The 22,108-nt window shown below is 46.8% G+C and overlaps 1 protein-coding gene across 2 annotated transcripts; it reads right to left on the bottom strand.

The window, feature by feature from the left end:
* Window positions 1–813: 813 nt before the first annotated feature.
* On the bottom strand, window positions 814–20,452 carry CEACAM1 (CEA cell adhesion molecule 1). 2 transcript variants are annotated; one of them, XM_082608305.1, is made up of 8 exons: window positions 20,305–20,452; window positions 19,016–19,375; window positions 14,502–14,777; window positions 13,350–13,628; window positions 5,635–5,764; window positions 4,857–4,909; window positions 4,139–4,170; window positions 814–2,888 (listed from the first exon to the last, which is right to left on the bottom strand). In XM_082608305.1, the coding sequence occupies exons 1-8, from the start codon at window positions 20,366–20,368 to the stop codon at window positions 2,775–2,777; spliced, it is 1,308 nt and encodes a 435-aa protein (XP_082464431.1). In that variant the 5' UTR covers window positions 20,369–20,452; the 3' UTR covers window positions 814–2,774. The 2 variants fall into 2 exon arrangements, with proteins under 2 accessions (XP_082464431.1, XP_082464430.1); XM_082608304.1 differs by lacking the exon at window positions 4,857–4,909 and having other exon boundaries at window positions 2,783–2,888; window positions 20,305–20,445.
* Between the last annotated feature and the right edge of the window lie 1,656 nt (window positions 20,453–22,108).

Here is a 22,108-nt window from a genome sequence, read left to right as displayed (position 1 = left end):
GAGCAAGGGCTGAGGAAGCAGTGGCGTCACTGAGAGGAATGAGTGACCTGTGGGGGAAAGCCAGTTCAGATGGGGAGCAATTTCAGAAGGTATTTGGATGTGAGTGTCACGAGTTCTGGGAAGTAGAACGGGCTAGAGATATAGATGAAGGAGTCACCTGCAGAGAGGTCATGGAAGCTGTGGAAAGAGGGTGGTGTGGAGCGAGACAAGCAGGTCTGAGTAGGAAATCTGACGTCGGGGTGCAATGCACAGGTGGGGCTGGTAGGAGGCGAGTGTCCAGAAGGAAAAGGTTGTGTGTGGTCTCAGATGTTGTAAAAGTGAACAATGTGAGGACAGTGAAAGTACCTTTGAATTGGCCAAGAGATGGGTGCTGATTTTCTGCTGCTTCCAGTGGTCTTGGGAAGGGAGCCAGCACTGCAGAGGGCCAGGAGAAACCAGGGCACGAGGAAGGAGAAAGACAGCACACGTTTCAATTGCTTGGAAGTGAAGGAAGTGAGATAACAGGCTAATGAAGGAATGAAGGTTATCCAGGTTAGAAGAGCTCTGACCCTCTGAGGGGCCGAAAGAAAGGAACAGGGTACAAGGAAGAGGGAGGGTGCTAGAGAGATTTCTATACCCCTGAAGCCGTGGAGACTGTTGGAGTGAAAGCTGTATCGCTGCATCTGATTCACTGGAGCCATCTGCGTGGGAAGTGTGATTCGTCCCTAGTAAAGAGGCCAGGAGAGCTTCTACTCATGAAATCATCTTCTGTCCCAGAGGAAGACAGGCAGTTTCTTCCAGGCAGGTTGGAGCTGTGGCTTGTTGCTCTAGATAGACTCACTTTGTTAGCAGGTGTGCAAATGAATTTAGCGAATTCTCTGATCACTAGATCAGATACCATGTGGACTTAGAAATAGGCTCACGCTGACTCCCTATTAAGCAATTTCTGTTTCTTCTGCCTGTAAAGAAAACATTGTAGAAAATAGTACCAACTGTGAGGCAGCATGTTGATGCCTGATATATAATTTTTACTATAAATAGAGAACAAATTTTACAAATAATTCAGAAGCGGCCTTAGCCAGGCAAAATTCAATGACACAGAATAGCGTGGATGAGGGGAGGTATATACAGTCTGTGTCAGGGTTAAAAAACCCTGAAAGAGGTACCTGAGTACAGAGAACTCCCAACCAACCCTCTTTGAGGGGCCCAGTTCCACACAGCATTAGATCAAGTAATGAATATGGAATAAAACCTTTCTCTCAACAGCCTCAAGGAGGTTCCATCCGTGCAGAAGGAGGCTGGGTGGGAAGTAGACGTGCCTCTCCTTCTCCTGCCCCTCGTTTTTATGCTGACACATTGGGTCTCATAGACCCCATGGGAGAAAACAAATTTCAGAGGCTTTCACGAAGCCAAGCGCTGAGTTATAATCCTCCCCTTGTGTCCTAAGGAGCATCGGCACCACTGCAGCTTTCTAGGTTGTAAACGATGCCGACCGCGTGGGTGGTCGTGTCCCCTTCAGGTGCTCCTGCTTCTCAAGAACCAAACGCACCTTAGCAGAGGCCAAGGCTTCCTGAGAAGGTGAGTGAGGCAGATGGAACGTGCACAGGCAGCAACGCGGAATAGAATGGTGCTGATGGTTGGTCTGAGATGCCTAGAAACTGAGCGAGATCCATTTCTGGCCATGAATGTAGAAAACTGCTTCTTCTTATCTTCTTTTTGGAGCCCCTGACATAAAAGGCTTGAGGAGCTTCTGGCCAGAGGGACTTGAGGGGTTTTGGTGGCTTCTTTCACCTAAGGCGGTCAGATTGGCTTACAGAGCAAATTAAGTAAACATAACCCCTTTCACATAAACAAACAATTACAAAAATTTAAATGGTGAATGTCTCAGAAGGAAGGAAAAAACCCAATACCCCAAATTGTACATTCTTTAACCATTATTTAAATAATCTCTGCAGGGTAACTTTCTGATTCCTTTCCCAAATCCCAGAAGATTGTCTCTGTTAAGAGCTGATTGTCCTCTAAAGCGATAATCCCTCCATCTCTGGGCATTTCCTTTAATGAAGCCCATAAAGTTATTAAAACAGTATGTGCATTTTTTTGCAACTTCCATTAGGATTCACTTATGGACTTTGAGAAGTTGTTTTCTAGTTGCTTCTAGTAGGTTCTCTGAACACAGGCTTTCAAAGGTTTAGGTGGTATTCTAGCTAAGTAGTAAGTTGTTTAGCCCTGGTCCTGCAGGTAGACGACCCTGAAAGTGGACAAAGGTATAGAATTTCCCAGTTCAGAATTGGTTATGTATGTGTTTTCCTGTGAATGGTGGGTTCACACCGGGCTTCAGAGAGCAAGAGAAGTTTTTCCTTTTCCTCTCCTTTTCTGGCACATGCATTTCAGTGGATCAAGGACATAATTTTCCAGGTTATGGCAAATTCAAGTTAAACTCCAATATGAAAGGGCTGGGGTGGGAAGGAATGAGTGTTCTGAATAGGCAAGTTTAAAACCAGTTTAGGTCAGGAAATGGGGAGGCATGGAGGTTCTGGCAACTCTCTCCCAAGGTCTGCTTTGCCAAAGTTCAATGACAAGGAAGGTTGGGTTTCCTACAGACCTCCTCCTGGATGTACCTTTTCATCTACTGACACTGAAGGAAGGGACTGTGACCAGGCAGCCTGGAGGAGCCTCATTAGGGATGAAAGGCGGGGAAAGACACTATTCCCATTTTCCCCAGAGGGCAAAGGGATCTCCTAGGGATGGGGATGAGAAGCTTGGAATAAGTGCAGTGAGCAGGACTGGTCGCATTATTACTTATTTTTCACTTCTGAATAAACTGTTTCTGTGGCTGATGGGGAGGCTGAAGTTGGTTTCTTTGATTCCCAGGCATTGAAGTTCAGGGCAGAATATGCAACTTCGTTAGTCTGAAAGGAATGAACAGCAGTCAATTAAATCAGTGTCATGGGCCAGGCCCTCACCTTGTCCAGTGTGATTCAGCACCACACGCTTTCACTTTGTTTCACTTTGAAACTTTTAGTTCAGAGAAGTACTTTTATTACCCATTTTCTCTGCCTACTAACATCCTGTTGAATGTTCATTAGAAGAGATAGATTATGGAATGCTACAATGGAATATGGTGATACAACAATGAGAATAAATAAACGACAAAGGCACACAACAATATGAATGAATCTCATAAAACAATTTTGAATCAAAGAAGCCAGACATGGGGGCTTCCCTGGTGGCGCAGTGGTTGAGAGTCCGCCTGCCGATGCAGGGGACATGGGTTCGTGCCCCGGTCCAGGAGGATCCCACATGCTGCAGAGCGGCTGGGCCATGGCCGCTGAGCCTGCGCATCCGGAGCCTGTGCCTCGCAATGGGAGAGGCCACAACAGTGAGAGGCCTGCGTACCGCAAAAAAAAAAAAAAAAAAAAAGAAGCCAGACACATGTATACACTGTATTTTTCATTTATATAAGTGCATAATCAGGTAAAACGAACCTAATGCACTGGAAATAAGGACAGTCATTACTCTTTGGAGGGAAGTAACTGGAGCGATCTGTGTGTGTGTTTGTTGCGGGGGTTGATTTTTTTTTTTAATGATTTGGGTGCTGTTTACATAGGTATGTACAACTCGTAGAAACTTAAACATTGTTAAAATATACTTATGATTGAAGCATTTTTCAATATATATGTATATTCTATTGAAGGTTAAGATGAGAAAAATTCAGTACAATTATCAGAAAGTAAAGGAACTAAGACCTCAGATCTATTAGATTGGAAATTATCATTTGATAGGAAGAGCAGGGTCAGGTTGGAGGCAGAAGAGGGAGAATGATCTAGTGCCTTCCTTGAGCTGGGCATTGTGTCAGGTGCTTTACCTTTGTTAGGTCATTTAATTCCTTGAACTTCTCTTTGAAGGAGGCACCATGTCCATTTTACACATGAAAGAGCCAGGGATCAAAGAGGTTAAGTTACCAGCCCAAGGTCCCAGCCAGGATTCAAGTTCACATCTTGCAATGAGGTAGGCTGGTGGGGGTAATACTTCTTTGTCTGTTGCTGAAGTGAGGAACTTTGACCCAAACTTGATCTCACTTTTGTATCTTCAAGAATAACCCATTCTACACAGAGATATTTCCATGAGAAAAGGAGCCAGTGAAACTGGCTGTGCTTACCTTGTTAGGTGAATTGTCAGAGTGGCCCTGACCTAGGGAAACAAAGGAGAGTTATCAACCCATGAAAATGCAGAGCTGACTTATTGCCTCAGAACGTGGTGTTCCTAAGCTGTTGTGCTTCTAGCTGAAGGAGGTGGCAGGTGGTGAGAGGGTGGAGTGGGGAGGTGGCCCATGATTAAGACTTAAGGAATTCGCTTCCCTCAGTCTGCAGTCCAGACCCCAGGGCATTAGACCAAGGAGGGGTGGGGAGAGGCCTCAGTGCACTTCTGAAGAATTCTTCTAGTTCACAAGGCATGAGTTTTGCCCAGGTGTGTGTCTCAGCAGCAGGCTCCAGCGGCAAGGAGGGGCATTGAGGCCCACAGTACCCAGAGCACCAAAGGCAGGGAAAGTCTCACCAAAGGAGATGTCCGCATCCGTAATAGAGGCAGGAGGGGGAAGGAGGTAGGATGAGGAAAAGGCTCCTGGAAACATGTCCATCTCATGGCCTGCTTGGCTTGCCTAGCCTAGGAGGGGCGAGTGTCTCTCCCCCAGCTGTGTCTCAGGGGAATCTTTTGCAGCAGGAAGGGTGTGAGGACCTATGCCAGTTTAAGAATGGGAAACTGAGATCCCCTCTAATAATTCAGAAAGTAGGGATTCACTTGGAAGTCCGGGATTCCCTGGTAGGGCAGGGTATATAGTAGAACATACAAGCTCTCACTAGGGGAGCAGGTTTACTTACTCTGGTTGTGGTCTGAGGATTTGTGCTCTGTGAGATCGCGCTGGTCACTTGCCCTAAATAAATATCAGACACTGTGACCACTATTCCCAGGCACAGGATCTTTGCTCCTTGAATTAGGAAGGACACTGTCAGCATGATTCCTTGGGGCTCCTCAATGTTCATTTATACCTTGGTTGGTCCTCTTTCCTCTGAGGACCTCCTTCTTCAATCTACCTATCATCCCTTCTAGTGTTTACTCCTCTCCTGCTTACTGGCTGTTCACATTTAGGGCCATTCATGCCAACTGCTTCTGAGCTTATTTCTACCCTGACACCTTTCCCCTTTTGTAGGTTGATGCTGTTTTTTTGTCACTTTATTTATTGCCCAGGAGGCCTTTGGTTGTTTCTGCTTTTCTTAGGTTCTCTTCCTGTCCTGTCCCTCCCTCCTCCTGCTACTCTTGTCGACAGAGCACAGGACTCCGTTCCTCCTGCTTCTTTCATTTCCTCATTAGTTTTCCTTCTTGGACCTTGGCTTCCCTGACTGGGGACCAAGGAACATAATTGGTTCTGCCCCCTCTAAACCAGATGGGGTTGGGAATAACTATGTCCAAGAGAGAGGAAGGCACAGGAAGCATGAAGACCAGGGAAGAAGAGACCCACAGGAATTAATGCCAAGAAGCAGGGCTTTAAGAAGAATGAGGAGCAGATCCAGGTCCAGAGACAGAGATGAAGTCTCCTTCCCTCTCCCGAGCATGGCAGTTAGCCTCAGAGAAAGCAAAACAAGAGGAAAGGCACCATACTCTCCAGTTTTTCTGATGTACAGACAATACACCAAGGCTGCTATCAGAGCTACCCCAGCCAGGACTCCAGTCACGATGCCGGCAATAGCACCACCTGAGAGGCCAGAAGAACTTCCTTGTGTTGAATCATCTGTCACGGAAAGGAAAATGAAGAGTCAATGTAGGTGACATTATTTTACAGTGGGGGGTGCTCTGGGAAATAACTCTCAATATGAAATAGTCTCGACTTGTTCCTTCAAGGAATAAAATTTCTGTGGAAGGTTGCTGTGAGGTGACTAGCCGACTATATTTTTGTAATTTTTTTCTCTCTGACTGTATTTCTAGGTTGGTGGTCAGACATGCCTCAATTCCAGTGTGGCCCTTCTGCACTCAGGTATTTTTGAAGGCTTTGGACATGGAAGAAGCGCTAATGGTTATTTTTCTATGTTATAGCTTCCCATCTTTTCATGATTACATCTTTCTCTGGGTGTGGCCCAGGTGTGGCCGCCATGAATATGTGCCTGTTAGGTGTCTTGGTGGGGATTTATTGATGGAAGGCCCTCTGAATTCACTGCCCCTCTGCACAGAGACCACCCTTCACACAGGTTCCCAGCAGGAATATGAAATCAATCCCAGTTCTGCGAGAAATGATTTTTTTGTGATGGGTGACTTTAGTTCAAGGACTCCTCATCAGATTTGCAGACACTCTCTTAGAACTGCACTGCAGCCTAAAACTTCCTCCTTTCCTTTCTCCTTCCCAGGGATACAATATGCATCATGGTCTGAGGACCCTCCCAGGCTCCTCCCACTCCTGCCCCGCTTTCCTTCACAGGCATTTTTCCCAATGAATGTCTTGTATGTCTAATCCCATCTGGGCTACATCTCACGGGATGAAAACTAACATACTAGACGTGAAACTTTGCACTCAACTCCTTTTTTTCTCTCTTCCATATTTACTCAGTAACATGTTCCTATGGGTCTTTTATGTTATGCCTTCCTTCCCCAAATATATAATACCTTTTGCCCTTTGTTCTTTTTTTTTTTTTTTTTTTTTTTTTTTTGCGGTACGCGGGCCTCTCACTGTTGTGGCCTCTCCCGCTGCGGAGCACAGGCTCCAGACGCACAGGCTCAGCGGCCATGGCTCACAGGCCTAGCCGCTCCACGGCATGTGGGATCCTCCTGGACCGGGGCATGAACCCATGTCCCCTGCATCGGCAGGCGGACTCTCAACCACTGTGCCACCGGGGAGGCCCTCTTTGTTCTTTTTTATTTCAGTTTTCCTCACCATTCAACTCAAAACTGAAAATTAATACTAATGTTAGCTATTGTTATGATGTACTTACTAGGTGCCAGATTCTGTGCTACATATAATATTTCCCATATATCTCATTTAATTCATATAATAACCCTGTCAGATAGACATTATTTCCATTTTACAGATGGAAAATCTGAGGCTTCCAGTAGTGAAAAACCCAAAGTCATATGGCTAATAAGAGGTGGATCTAGAGTTAGGTAGTCCTTGAATTGGAGTTCCCGATTTCACATAGCCTAATGATAATAATAGTAATTATAGCAGCTAACATTTTTGGAAAAATTTTCCTTTGTGTGTATTTTGCTGTGGTTTAATTGAATATTACATTAAATCTGAAACAAAACCATGAAGCAGGTACTTTTATTGCAATTTTCAGTTGAGGAATCTGAGGCTCAGAGAAGTCAAGAATCCTGTGCAAGGGCTTCCCTGGTGGCGCAGTGGTTGAGAGTCCGCCTGCCGATGCAGGGGACACGGGTTCGTGCCCCAGTCCGGGAGGGTCCCACATGCCGCGGAGCGGCTGGGCCCGTGAGCCATGGCCGCTGAGCCTGCGCATCCGGAGCCTGTGCTCCACAACGGGAGAGGCCACAACAGTGGGACGCCCGTGTACCACAAAAAAAAAAAAAAAAAAAAGGAAAAAAAAAAAGAATCCTGTGCAAGAATTTATAATTGTAAATGCTTACATTAAAAAAGTAGATCTCAAATCAGCAACCTAAATTTACAACTTAAGGGACATGAAAAACGAAACAATGAAAAAAAACCAAATGAACCAAAGCTAGCAGAATGAAGGAAACAATAACAATTAGAATGGAGATAAATAAATTAGAGAATGGAAAAACAGTAGAGAGAATCAATAAAACCAATATTTGGTTCTTCAGAAATTTTAACAAAATTGACAAATCTTTAACTAGATTGACTAAGAAGATTCAAATTACTAAAATCAGAAATGAATGTGGGAACATTGCTACCAATTCTACAAAATATGAGTACTATGAATAATCATTTGGCAACAAATTGGATAACTTCTACAAAATGGACAAATTCCTAGAAACATGAAAGCTACCAAGATGAAATCACAAAGAAATAAAGACTATGAATAGACATATGAAGTAAGGAGGTTAAATCAATAAAAAACACTTGACAAAAATCCACTAACCTTTCATGATGAAAACACTCAAACTAGGAAAAGAAGGAAACCACCTCAACATAATAAAGGACATATATAAAAAATCCACAGCTAACATCATCCTGAATGGTGAAAGACTGAAAGTTCTTCCTCTAAGGTCAGGAACAAGACAACAATGCCTGTTTTTCCACTTCTATTCAAAATAGTATTGGATGTATTAGCCAGAGCAGTTAGGCAAGAAAAAGAAATAAAGGACATCCAAATTGGAAAAGAAGAGTAAAATTATCTCTGTTTGCAGATAACATGACCTTATATGTAGAAAACCATAAAGATCCCCCAGAAAACTGTTACAACTAATAAAAGCTGGAGAATACTAAATCAACATGTAAAAATCAGTTGTTTCGGGACTTCCCTCGTGGCACAGTGGTTAAGAATCCTTCTGCCAATGCAGGGGACATGGGTTCGATCCCTGTCTGGGAAGATCCCACATGCCGCAGAGCATCTTAGCCCATGCACCACAACTACTCATCCTGTGCTTTAGAGCCCGCAAGCCACAACTACTGTGCCTGCGTGCCACAACTACTGAAGCCCACGCACATAGAGCCCGTGCTCCGCAACAAGAGAAGCCACCACAATGAGAAGCCCGTGCACCACAATGAAGAGTAGCCCCTGCTCACCGCAACTAGAGAAAGCCCGCGCACAGCAACGAAGACCCAATGTAGCCAAAAACAAAAATAAATAAATAAATACTATTAAAAAAATCAGTTGTTTCTATACACAAACAATGAAACATTCAAAAAGGAAATTAAGAAAATTTTATTTACAATGCTATCAAAAATAATGAAATTGGGCCTCCCTGGTGGCGCAGTGGTTGAGAGTCCGCCTGCCGATGCAGGGGATATGGGTTCGTGCCCCGGTCTGGGAGGATCCCATATGCCGCGGAGCGGCTGGGCCCGTGAGCCATGGCCGCTGGGCCTGCGCGTCCGGAGCCTGTGCTCCACAACGGGGGAGGCCACAACAGTGAAAGGCCCGCATACCGCAAAAAAAAAAAAAAAAAAATAATGAAATATTCAGGAATTAACCAGGGAGGTGAAAGATTTATACACTGAGAAACTATAAATAAACACTGCTGAAAGAAATTAAAGACATAAATAAATGGAAAGACATTCCATGTCCGTGGATTGGAAGACTTAACATGGTTAAGATGACAGTACTACCCAAAGTGATCTAAGATTCATCGCAATCCTATCAAAATTCCCCAATGACATTTTTTTTTTTTTGCTGAAATAGAAAATCAGCCCTAAAATTCATATAGCATTTCAGGAGACCCCTAAAAGCCAAAAAAATCTGGAAAAAGAAGAACAGAGTTGGAGGACTCGCATTTCCTGATTTCAAAATTTGTTACAAAGCTACAGTAATCAAAAGTGTGGTATTATGGGGCTTCCCTGGTGGTGCAGTGGTTGAGAGTCCGCCTGCCGATGCAGGGGATGCGGGTTCGTGCCCCGGTCCGGGAAGATTCCACATGCCGCGGAGCGGCTGGGCCCGTGAGCCATGGCCGCTGAGCCTGCGTGTCCGGAGCCTGTGCTTCGCAATGGGAGAGGCCACAACAGTGAGAGGCCCGCGTACCGCAAAAAAAAAAAAAAAAAAAAAAAAGTGTGGTATTAGAATAAAGACAGACATGCACAACAATGGAATAGTAAGCCCAGAAATAAACTTTCGTATATATGGTCAGATGACATTGACAAGGGTGTCAAGATGATTATATGGGAGAGTCTTTTCAACATATGGAACTGGGAAAACCAGATATTTATACAACAGAGTGAAGTTGAACCCTTACCTAACACCATATACAAAAAAATTAACTCACAATGCATAAAAAAATCTCAATGAGAGCTAAAACTAGAAGAAAAACATAGGCTGAAATCTTCATGACACTGGATTTGGCAATGATTTATTGGATAGGAAACCAAAAGCACAGGCAAGGAATAAAAAAAAAATCAGTAAATTGGACTTCATCAAATTTAAAAACTTTTATGCATCAAAGTGAAAAGACAACCCACAGAATGGGAGAACATATTTGCAAAACATATATATCTGTTAATGGATTAACATCCAGAATATGCAAAGAATTATTACAACTCAACAACCACAACCCAATATAAAAATGGGCAGAGGAGGGCTTCCCTGGCAGCACAGTGGTTAAGAATACGCCTGCCAATGCAGGGGACACGGGTTCGAGCCCTGGTCCAGGAAGATCCCACGTGCCATGGAGCAACTAAGCCCATGCACCACAACTACTGAGCCCACGAGCCTAGAGCTAGAGCCCATGCTCCGCAACAAGAGAAGCCACCGCAATGAGAAGCCCACGCGCCGCAACAAAGAGTAGCCCCCGCTCGCCGCAACTAGAGAAAGCCCGCATGCAGAAATGAAGACCCAAGACGGCCAAAAATAAATAAATTAAATAAATAAAATTTTTTTAAAATGGGAAGAGGAACTGAAGAGACATTTCTCCAAAGAAACAGTCTCTGCAATAAGTGGTGCAGGGAAAACTGGACAGCTACATGTAAAAGAATGAAATGAGAACACTCCCTAACACCATCCACAGAAATAAACTCAAAATGGATCAAAGACTTAAATGTAAGGCCGGGCATTATAAAACTCTTAGAGGAGAACATAGGCTGAACACTCTTTGACATAAATCGTAGCAATATTTCTTTTGATCCAGCTCCTAGAGTAATGAAAATAAAAATAAAAATTGACAAATGGGACCTAATTAAACTTAAAAACTTTTGCACAGCAAAGGAAACATAACAAAATGAAAAGACAACCCACAGAGTGGGAGAAAATATTCACAGTAAAAGTGACCGACAAGGGATTAATCTCCAAAATATACAAACAGCTCATGCAGCTCTATGTCAAAAAAACAAACAACCCACTGAAAAAATGGGCAGAAGATCGAAATAGACATTTCTCCAAAGAAGACATACAGATGGGCAAAAAGCACATGAAAAGATGCTCAACATCACTAATTATAAGAGGAATGCAAATCAAAACCACAATGAGGTATCACCTTACACTGATCAGAATGGCCATCCATCATCAAAAAGTCTACAAACAGGGGCTTCCCTGGTGGTGCAGTGGTTACGAATCCTCCTGCCAATGCAGGGGACATGGGTTTGAGCCCTGGTCCGGGAAGATCCCACATGCCATGGAGCAACTAAGGCCGTGTGTGCCACGGCTACTGAGCTGCGCTCTCGAGCCCATGAGCCACAACTACTGAAGCCCGCATGCCTAGAGCCTGTGCTCCGCAACAAAAGAAGCCACCACAATGAGAAGCCCGCGCACTGCAATGAAGAGTAGCCCCCCCTCACCGCAACTAGAGAAAGCCCGTGTGCAGCAACAAAGACCCAACTCAACCAAAAATAAAATAAATAAATAAAATAATAATTAAAAAGTCTACAAACAATAAATGCTGAATTGAGTGTGGAGAAAGGGAACCCTCCTACACTGTTGGTGGGAATGTAAATTGGTACAACCACTATGGAGAAGAGTATGGAGGTTCCTTAAAAAACAAAAATAGAACTACCATATGATCCAGCAATCCCACTCCTGGACATATATTTGGAGAAAACCATAATTTGAAAAGATACATGCACCCCAATGTTCACTGCAGCACTATTTACAATAGCCAAGATATGAAAGCAACCTAAATGTCCATTGACAGAGGAATGGATAAAGAAGATGTTGTACATATATACACAATGGAATATTACTCAGCTGTAAAACAAGGAATGAAATAATGCCATTTTCACAAACATGGATGGACCTCAAGATTCTCATTCTAAGTGAAGTAAGTCAGACAGAGAAGGACAAATAAGATATGATATCACTCGTAAGTGGAATGTAATTTTAAAAAAATGATACAAGTGAACTTATTTACAAAACCGGAACAGACTCACAGATTTCGAAAATAAACTTATGGTTACCAAAAGGGAAACGTCCAGAGGGGAGGGAAAAATTAGGAGCATGGGATTAACATATACCCACTACTATATATAAAATAGATAACCAACAAGGACCTACTGTATAGCACAGGGAACTCTACTCAATATTCTATAATAACCTATATGGGTAAAGAATCTGAAAAAGAATGAATATATGAATATGTATAACTGAATCGCTTTGCTGTACACCTGAAACTGACACAACATTGTAAATCAACTATACTCCAATAAAATTTTTTTAAAAGATATACAAATGGCCAATAAGCACATGAAAAGATGCTCAACATCACCAATAATTAGGGGAATGTAAATCAAAACCACAGTGAGATATCACTTCACACCCTTTAGAATGGCTGTTAAAAAAAAACAACAACAGAAAACAACAAGTGTTTGCAAGGATGTGGAAAAATTGGAACTTTTGTGCATTGCTGGTGGGAACGTAAATGGTGCAACCACTGTGGAAAATGGTATGTCAGTTCATCAAACAGTTGAACAAAGAATTGCCATTTGACCCAGCAAATCCACTTCTGGGTGTGTGCTCAAAAGACTGAAAGCAGGGATTGAACAGATATTTGTACACCCATGTTCACAGTGGCGTATTCACAACAGCCAAAAGGTGGAAACAATTTAAAAGACAATCAACTTATGAATGATAAACAAAATGTGGTATATACATACAAGGGAATATAATTCAGTCTTTAAAAGGAATGAAATTCAGATATATGCTATAACATGGATGGAACCTTGAAGACATAATGCTAAGTGAAATAAATCAGACCCAAAAGGATAATTATTATATGATTCCACTTATACAAAATAACTAGAATAGTCAAATTCATAGAGACAAAGAAAGTAGAATGGTGGTTGCCAGGGTTTGGGTTGGGGGACTGGGGAGTTATTGTTTAATGGGTACAGAGTTTTAGTATGGTAAGGTGGAAAAGTTCTAGATGGATAGTGGTAATGATTGCAGGAGAATATGAATATGCTTATTGCTACTGAGCTGCAGTCTTAAAAATGTCTAAAATCATATATCTTATGTATATTTTACCACATTAAAAATGGTAACAGAAAAAAAAAAAAAACAAGAAGAATCTTGTGAAAGTCACACTAAAATCCCAAACCCAGGATAAGAAACTTAAGTATATTTGATTTAGAGATTAAGCTCTTATCTATTTTGCTGTTTACTGTAACGGTCTCTTATTTGATATTCTGCCCCCTGTGACCTCTATCCATTTTGCACACCGTTTGTAGAGTAATCCTCCAGGGAAGATGTAGTATGGGGCGAGTGGTCACTTACATTTCACATCCAGCCTGAGGGGGTCACTTTTGCTGGAATTGCCCAGGTTGGAGACCTCACACTGATAATCCCCGGCATCCTCCCTCCTGACGGGGTTGATGGTGAGGGTGTTGTTGTCTGGGGACAGCTTCATCCTGTCCGTGAGCAGTAGACTCTGGCCATTGAAAAACCAGCATATGGAGATCCCAGTGTCATTTGTGCGGCAGGTCAGGACTACGGTATTCTCATGTTCTGTGACTGTGGTGTTGCTGGCTTCGATGGAGGGCTGTGCCACTGGGTCTGTGGAGAGACAGGGGGTGACTGACTGAGAATAGGTCAGGGGTCTGGGGCCATGCTCTTTCCTCAGAGGTCTCAGCCACCCCCGGGGCCCGTGAGCTCTGTAAAGGTGATGCAGAGATTGGCCCTGACCCTGTGAACAAGGTCGTGGGTCTCTCTTTGGGTGACGATCCATAAGGAGAGGGCTGCAACTCCTCTCTGAAACCCAGATACCCCAGGATGACCCCTGACCAGTCTCCCTGGACAGCTCTGTAGTATTGGCACCAGGAACGTCTTCTCAGCCCATATGTCTAGCATCTTCAACATCAAGTGGGATTTTTCATTAACTTTCATTGACCTTTTTCCACAATTTTCTTTGACTTTAAACTAATTCAGGTCCCATTCCTTATATATACTTCCGAGTACACTGGGGAAGGCAGGCTTGCCAACTCTGTGCATCTCTGGGGCCAAGGGAACTTTCCATAACGTAGGGGAGGCATCTACTTCCTGTTAAATAATTTCTTAGACTGGCCCAACACAGCCTCCTGGACTGTAGAAGGGTTAAGTATCCCTCTGAGCCAAGGACAGTCTTGTTTTTAAATTCCCCAACAATAACTACCCCTCATTTTCACTCATCCTGAGTCTGAGACATTAACCTTTTCTCCCATCAGAGGATGGTGACCCTGAGCCTCTCAAGACAGGAGCAGCTGTTGCCTCCCAGTCTTGGCTCAAGGCTGGGCCTGCCCAGATTTGCCTGGGACAGGAAGTCATGGCCAGCCTGATATCCAGGGGTGAGGGTCCATGTACCTGGACCTGAGAGGGATGGGTGTGGTCTGGCCTCCAGCAGTGGAGATTCAGTCGGGCTGCCTGGGGCACATAGGAACAGAGGCTACTCACAGATGACATTCAGGGTGAATGGGTCACTGCAGCTGACACTCACTGGGTTCCGAGTTTCACACATATAGGGTCCTGTGTCATTCCTCGTGACATGGAATAAAGTGAGCGTCCTGTTGTCCTCAGACAGTTCCAGCCTGGTGCTGTTGGGGAGGCTCTGATTGTTGACCCACCATGTGTGGGAGGTGTCCTGAGTCTCAGGCCCACATGTTAACACTACAGTGTCCTGCTCCACAGGGTTGGAGTTGTTGCTGGTGATAACGGGGGTGGGCACCACCGCTGTGAAGACAACAGAGAGAACATTGCCCCTTTTATACCTTGATTCCTCCAATAGCAACTTCAATCAGAGTTGGCATTTCTCACCTTTGAGCCAAACTGAGTCCTTAAAGAATAAGGCAGGTCTTTGTATCACAAGACAAATGCATGAACATCTGAACTCAGAGAATATAACGCCACCTGCTCTATGTCTGAGAGAAAGCACAGACTTCCTCAAGTGTCTGTCATGTATCAAGGTTTGAGAGCAGTAACATAGGCCTGGAAATCAGAGACCCCTTGCTTCCTCATTTATTTATTTATTTATTTATTTATTTTTGCGATACGCAGGCCTCTCACTGTTGTGGCCTCTCCCGTTGCAGAGCACAGGCTCCAGACGCGCAGGCTCAGCGGCCATGGCTCACGGGCCCAGCCGCTCCGCGTCATGTGGGATCTTCCCGGACCGGAGCATGGACCCGCGTCCCCTGCATTGGCAGGCAGACTCTCAACCACTGTGCCACCAGGGAAGCCCCCTCATTTAGTTTTTTACTGACCAGGTGAGTACCTGACTGACCTTGGGGTGTTCACCTGGAACATGCAGGTCCTGAGACCCTTCAAGCTGCACAGACCTACGTTGCCTGGTGGAGATGTGTTTTCACTGAGTCCTTGATTTCCAAGGTTCCCTAGAGATAGGTAATGATGGGCCATCCCATAGTCCTTAAACCCCAAGAAGACTGGGCAGCATGGCCTGGAACTGGGTGTTTGAGCAGAAATAACACACGGGATGATCCAGAGCAAGCCTGGTGGTCAGTCCAGTATTCAGGCTGCGGGGCCATGAGGTGGGGCAGTTCTGCCCAGGTGCTAAATAAAGGTGATTGACAAGAAAGCGACCCCATAAAGTCTAGGTGAGTCCAAGGAATGATTAGAAAAGAGTGAGGGGGAGGGACTTGCCTGGTGGTCCAGTGGGTAAGGCTCTGCGCTCCCAATGTAGGGGGCCCAGCGTCGATCCCTGGTTGGGGAACTAGATCCTGCATGTATGCCCCAACTAAGAGTTCGCATGCCATAACTAAGAAGCCCGCCTGCCACAACTAAAAGATCCTGCATGCCGCAACTAAGACCCAGCCAAAATAAATAAATATTAAAAAAAAAAAGTGAGGGGGACATGCTGGCTGGCTTTGGCAGCAGAACCAACGTCTCTGCCCTTAGTCTTGGACAGAATTGATCAGGGAGAGGTCTGAGTCTCTGTTTTTTTTTGTCTGTGTGTGTGTGTGCTATGCGGGCCTCTCACTGTTGTGGCCTCTCCCGCTGCGGAGCACAGGCTCCAGACGCGCAGGCTCAATGGCCATGGCTCACGGGCCTAGCCGCTCTGCGGCATGTGGGATCCTCCCTGACCGGGACACGAACCCGTGCCCCCTGCATCGGCAGGCGGACTCTCAACCACTGCACCACCAGGGAAGCCCTGAGTCTCTGTTTTATAAAGAGAGGAATGATTTAAATTAGTAGAAACATTCTGTGTTATGTTAATAACTTTAGGAGAAGAGGTCCCTGTCACCAATTTCTGTGGCCAGTCAGGCAAATGGGGAGGAGGCCCACCACTGGCATGTGGCATGTGGCATGTGGCATGTTTTCTTTTCTTTTCTTTCTACCTCAGCAAACACAGCTAGAGCTGGATCAAATTTGTCTGAGTTGGGCCAAGTCTAAGTGAAAGGACAGTGGCTTGGGCACCTCATTGTTGGGGAGCCCTATGATACAGGTGCCATCATGAGGACACACGGGCAATGAAATAGGCAGTAAAGCAGTCAGATGGCACAGGGTCTGTCAGCCCCACCCTGGGAAGGTCTCGGGAACCACTGAGAGGAACGGGAGGCTCACAGAAGGACGAGAATGTGAGTCACAAATCAAAGAGGTGAAGTGAGCCACTGGGGACTGCAGACCTGTCCTTCTGCCTTTGACTCCCTGGTCGAGTCATGTAGGGCTTAGATTCAGGGGTTGCATAGCCCTGTTACGTGGTACATTCCACTTGTTGGCATCATGGAGGGAAGGAGCCCTGGACCAGGGCAAAGTGGGAGCTCATTCTCCTGGTGACCTGGGGAAACTGGCTCATGTTGGAGCCTCGCAGAGGCTGCTGCTCCCACTGATTTGTGTGTCCTTTACTATTGCCCGGGAGGGTGGGCCTGGCCACAGGTGTTAGCAGGACGGGAACAGGGCAGTCAGCTATTTGCGGGAGTACTTGTGGAAGGCTTAAGGGTAGGGGAGCTGTGCAGAGCAGGGCCAGTCCCGGCTGGAAAGAAGGAGGAGGCAAATGAGAGACATGGAAGCAGCAGAGAGAGCAAAAAATGTCCATTTACAAGTGACTTCAAAGTGGGGGTTACAAGTGCCTTCAAAGATCAAAGATCCAAGAGCCCCACTGCTGCCCAGAGGCAGGACCCCTGCATCCCTGGAAAACCCTCCCATGGCCGAGCAGCCCCACAGTCACCGTGAGACCTGGCTCCCAACGTGCTTTAGGGGCGGGTGGTCAGAGGATGGAACATGGGTCCCATCGCTGGAGAGACAGGCAATAGGTGTGGCCAGTACCTCCTAGGATTCTGCATCCAGATTCCAGTGCCTGAAGAGATTATAGGTCATTCATTCGTTCTTTTACCTTCCATCCTTTCTTCATCAAAGAAAGATTGAGAGTTTACCTGTTGGGCCCTATGCTGGTTGCAGGTGTAGGTTGGAGAGTGAGGAAACCGAGTCCTTTCTATGTTATTCCAGCGGGAGTAACACCCAGCACGTTAGGAAACAAACAAATAAATGATTTCTCATCCAGTGCAAGGAGCTTGTGCATTGGCTACCTGAAGAGGGAAGGCCTGGACATTCCTGTCACTGACTATGATCATTGATGCAGGTAATTTAGTTCTAGAGTAAACAGGATTAATTTTCCATTTCCTTTTACTTTCCATGCCAGAGTCTCCCTCTGAGCTGGGTATGCCCAAGCAGAAAGGATCTGAACCAACAGCTGGTTTCTGGGTCCAAAGATGCACAACAAGGCCCCCGGGATGGAGGAGAGGATGGGGCTGTTATCTTGGCATGACTCTGGCCAGTCATGGTCTGTGTGACTCTGATTCAGTGAGTGTAATCCCCTTTAACTCAGTTTCTTCTCATTAAAATAGAAAAAATGGGGCTTCCCTGGTTGTGCAGTGGTTGAGAGTCCGCCTGCCGATGCGGGGGACACGGGTTCGTGCCCCAGTCCAGAAAGATCCCACATGCCGCGGAGCGGCTGGGCCTGTAAGCCATGGCCGCTGAGCCTGTGCATGTGGAGCCTGTGCTCCGCAACGGGAGAGGCTACAGCAGTGAGAGGCCCACGTACTGCAAAAAAAAAAAAAAGAAAGAAAAAAAGAAAAAATGGTAAATTGTCTCAGGATTGCCATGTTGCCTATGTATTAACCTTAAATCATTAATAATTAACTGCCCTAAAGCTGAGCATAGAGGAGCTGACCATAAAAACTGCATCTATTATTAGTTGCATCCACAGGAGAGGGCTCCCTGGGCTGTGCCCCGGTGGCCAAGGAGCTGCCAGGAGCATCTTCTCTCCTCTGTTCCTCCCTAAGGATGCTGACCTTCCTCTGGAGTCTCCTTAGTCCCCAGGTGGTTGGCTGATAACCTGGGGATCTAGCCTGTCTTGCTCTCCATGCTGAGTCTCAGGTGAAGGCCCAGACTCCACCCCTGCTCAAAGGTCTCTTGGGGCTGAGACCTGGCTGGTGACCAGCTCTGAAGCCTTGCGACTCAGGCAGCTGGGAAGTCATTGCTCCCAGTCAACCCCGTCCAGGAGGCTAAAACCCAACAGTGGCAAATGTTCTCCGGGGTCGCTGGAAGCGGGAGCTGAGGGGCTGGGCAGGGGCTTCCTGGGGCTGAGCTTCTCTGTGGGGGTCCCAGGGGGCCCTCAGGCCAGGCCCATACTGAGTCCTGCAGGGTCTTCCTCAGCATCCTGGGCCCAGGGAGGGGCCCAGGGGGTTGAACTGAGGCTGATCTTCCTCTGCTGTGTTACTCCCATCAGCCTGGTCCTTCTTTCTGCACAGAATGTCTTCAGGGTCCGGATTCTGCGAAAGAATTCTGATCCTTTAAAATTTATCTCCACCGTGCGTGTGTCCTGCACTAAATGTTCAAACCCCAACCTGGGATGTCATACAGAGAGGGATGGAGACACAGTCCAGGCCTGTCAGTCCTCTGCGTGTGAATAGAATTCACCCCACCCAACACCCAGAGGTCAGAGAGGAATCACTCACGGTATACGCGGAGTTGTCCAGCTAGTCCTTCAGTCTGTAAATCATTCTTTGTAATGAGCAGGGTGTAGTATCCTGTGTCGTTCTGGGTGACGTTCTGGAACAGCAGGGATCCATTGGGGTATATTGTCTCTCGACCGCTGTGTGCAGGCCCAATGGCACTTGCGCTACTGTCTATTCTACATGATGCAATTAGTTGGTTGTTCTCTACCCTTTCTCCTCTGTACCAGCCATAGCCTAGAAGGTCCCCTGTCACATTGTGGACAAGTAGAAGAACATCTGTGCCTTCTGCAGCATTGAAGGGCACCGATTCAATAGTGAGTTGCACAGTGGTGGGAAGGTTCCAGAAGGTTACGAGTGAGACTAGGAGGGAAAAGAGAGAAATTAATATTCTGACCTATGTGTTGGGATGGAAAAATGGGGCCCTGGGTCCTGAGCAGGTCTCTTCATCCCTCAGCCTTGGTGTGTGTTTTTGTAGTGCATGTGTGTGTGTGTCTGTGTCTGTGTCTGTGTGTGCATGTGTGTTTGCTACTGGCTCAGGGTCAGCAGCATGACCCCCATTACTTCAGTCCCTCTGAGCTTGTTATTTCCTCTGTTTCCCCAGGTGTCTGCCTGGCTCACTCTCTTGCTGCCCTCACACGCTTGCTCACACTCAGGGGCCTGTTGGGAGCTGCCCTCCCTGACACCTGCTCCAAAGACCCTCCGTCTTCACTTTCTGACCTTTCCCTGCTCCGTTTCCTTCATGACACTTATCAGCACCTGACAGCACATTCTAGATCTCCTTGCTTGTCTGTCTTCCTCCCCATAGAGTGTGAGCTCTGGGATGGCAGGGACTTGTCTGATCCTGGTTGTAACCCAGGGCCTGGACCAGGCTCCAAATACCAGGTGAGGAAGGAATGAGTGTTCCCAGGGCCTCCACCGCCTGGTATTTATTTGTCAGTTTCTAAGGGTGGTGGGTAAGGACAGTGTTTAGCTTCCTGGCTGCATTTTTTTCTGGATTGACACCCTGACATAAATTGTTATTGTCACCAGTTTTGAAAAATTACTGCTCAGTGATGAATAATTTGGAAAAGGTACTGTAATTGAGGATTCCCTGCCCCTCACCAATTCCAGTTCATTGAGGTTTCCTGTTGCGCAGTCCCTCCCCCGACCCTCCCCTGCTCCCATGTCCTCGCCCCTCAGGTCCAAGCAGAAGCCCTCTGTCCCCTCTCAGAGCCCTGTCTGCCCCAGAGACCTCAGCCAGTCTCTGTTCTCCCACCTCTGCCCGCACCCTGAAAATTGTCCCCTCTCACCTGCCAGCAGGAGTCCATTCCAGGGGATGCACCCTCTGCGGGCATGGGCTAAGGGGGGCTCCATGGTGTCTGCTGTCTGCTGTGTCCCTCGCTCTGTGAGAAGAGCTTCAGCTCCTGAAACGCTCACAAGCACTGCTGTCTGATGTGTGAGCTCCGCTGTCCTTCCTCCCTCTGTGCTGGGCCTCTTCCCGGGGCAGGAGCACTTCGCTGGGTCACATGGGCCGGGGGCGGGGTCTCTGCCCAGGACCCTCCCTCTCCCTCCCCTCTTTCCTGCCTGCCTTCTCTCTTCTTCCCTCTTCCCTTTCTGTTTACAATTCATTTCCCTGCGAACCGCTGCTCTTTCTGCCTTTTTCAGCTTGACTTCTCAGTCTAGAAACACACACACACACACACACACACACACACACAATTTGCCATTGGTTGGGGGGAGCAAAACCCTGGGGCTCAGTGTCCTGGGCATTCCCCACAGTTCGCAGTTGGGGTGCACAGTCAGCCTCTCCCCCACAGCCTCCCCTTCCCCTTCCGGGTTTTCCCTTTAGAGCAGGAGCCCTGCGGCTACATCACGAACCCTTGTCACAGGAATGTCACCCACGCTGTGCATTGGAATCACTGTGGAACTTTATATAGACTGTGAATGCACAGATGACACCTTAGAAATGCCGTTTCGGCAGCTGCCCAGGTCACATGTATGCCCAGCCAGGCTGAGACCCCATAATGTGGGCTGAGGTAGACTCTTCCCCTCTCGTGTGCACACAGAGGGTCTGCAGATCCTGTTAGAGCGCAGGGTCTGCCTCCGCAGGTGTGGGGTGGACCCGAGAGTCTGCATCTAACTAGCTGTCAGGTGATACTGATCATACTGGGCTGTGGAGCACAGTTTCAGTAGCAAGGTCTGTCAGCACCACACAGACACCTAGAGGTCCCCAAACCAGGATAGTATTTCCCTCTGTGACACGGAGGGTCTTTCCAATGTTCTCAAATGCTCTGAGAAGGTTTCATTCTGTTCCTGCCAGAAGGCTCCAGGAAAGGACTGAGGGGCTGGAAAGGGTGTAAAGTGAGTGATGCCTCGTGAGAGGGATGCTCCTTCTCTCTCCATGGGGGTCTAGCTGGGCCACAGCCTCCTGGGACACACACTGATGACCTGAAGGAATAGTAGTTCCTAAAGGTGTGAAGTGGGCTAACTCCTGGCTGGATGGAGGAGCTGTCCATTGTGGGGAGCTTGGAGAGCGCGAGGAGAGCTATGGACTAAGGTGACACTGGTGAGGGTCCGATTCTGCTGGGCTGAGGGAGGTCTGTAGCCCTTGGGGAGGCTCTAGCCTGTGGAGTAACTCTGCCGCCCTCTGGTGGACAAGGAGGGAAGTGCAGCAGTTACCATGCCACGCTGCTCTGCATGTTTATTCAACACCACGAACTTTTTACATGGGTTACATATCACGTTAATGCTGCATCATGTTCCAGCTCTGTGAGTCACAGTCTCTGTTGCTCCAAGAACTCCAGCCTATACATTCCTGGAAATCTGAGCTTGGTGACATCTCATTCCTTAATGAGATGTCACCAAGCTCAGATTTCCAGGAATGTATATGAGTTTGTGTCTGTCTCCAGTAAGTTATACTGTGTGCATCCCTGGGAGACAGTAGTGAATGTGGCTGGAGCACTAGGAGATGGGTCTGTGGGAAGAAGAGGCAGGAGCAGGGAACCAGGCACGTCAGGAGGGGAAGGTCTGTGTCAGGGGAGCACAGGGGGAAAGGATGGACAGTCAACTTCCCCTCTCACTCCGGGGGCCTGGGTCGGGTGAGAAGGGAGCTGG

This window comes from Mesoplodon mirus (genome assembly GCF_964341445.2).
Source record: "Mesoplodon mirus genome assembly, chromosome: 19".
In the NCBI taxonomy this organism is placed as follows: domain Eukaryota; kingdom Metazoa; phylum Chordata; class Mammalia; order Artiodactyla; family Ziphiidae; genus Mesoplodon; species Mesoplodon mirus.
This window is presented reverse-complemented; position numbering and strand designations above follow the sequence as displayed.

Bases quoted from the DNA above. Each gene is read 5' to 3' on its own strand.
- CEACAM1 (XM_082608305.1), bottom strand. From the start codon at position 20,368: ATGGAGCCCCCCTTAGCCCATGCCCGCAGAGGGTGCATCCCCTGGAAT. The intron at 4,171-4,856 runs GTAAGTAAACCT...TTGTTTCCCTAG, and splicing joins ATCCTCAGACCACAACCAGA to GTCAGGGCCACTCTGACAAT. The intron at 2,889-4,138 runs GTAAGCACAGCC...CATTCCTTTCAG, and splicing joins CTGACAATTCACCTAACAAG to ACTAACGAAGTTGCATATTC.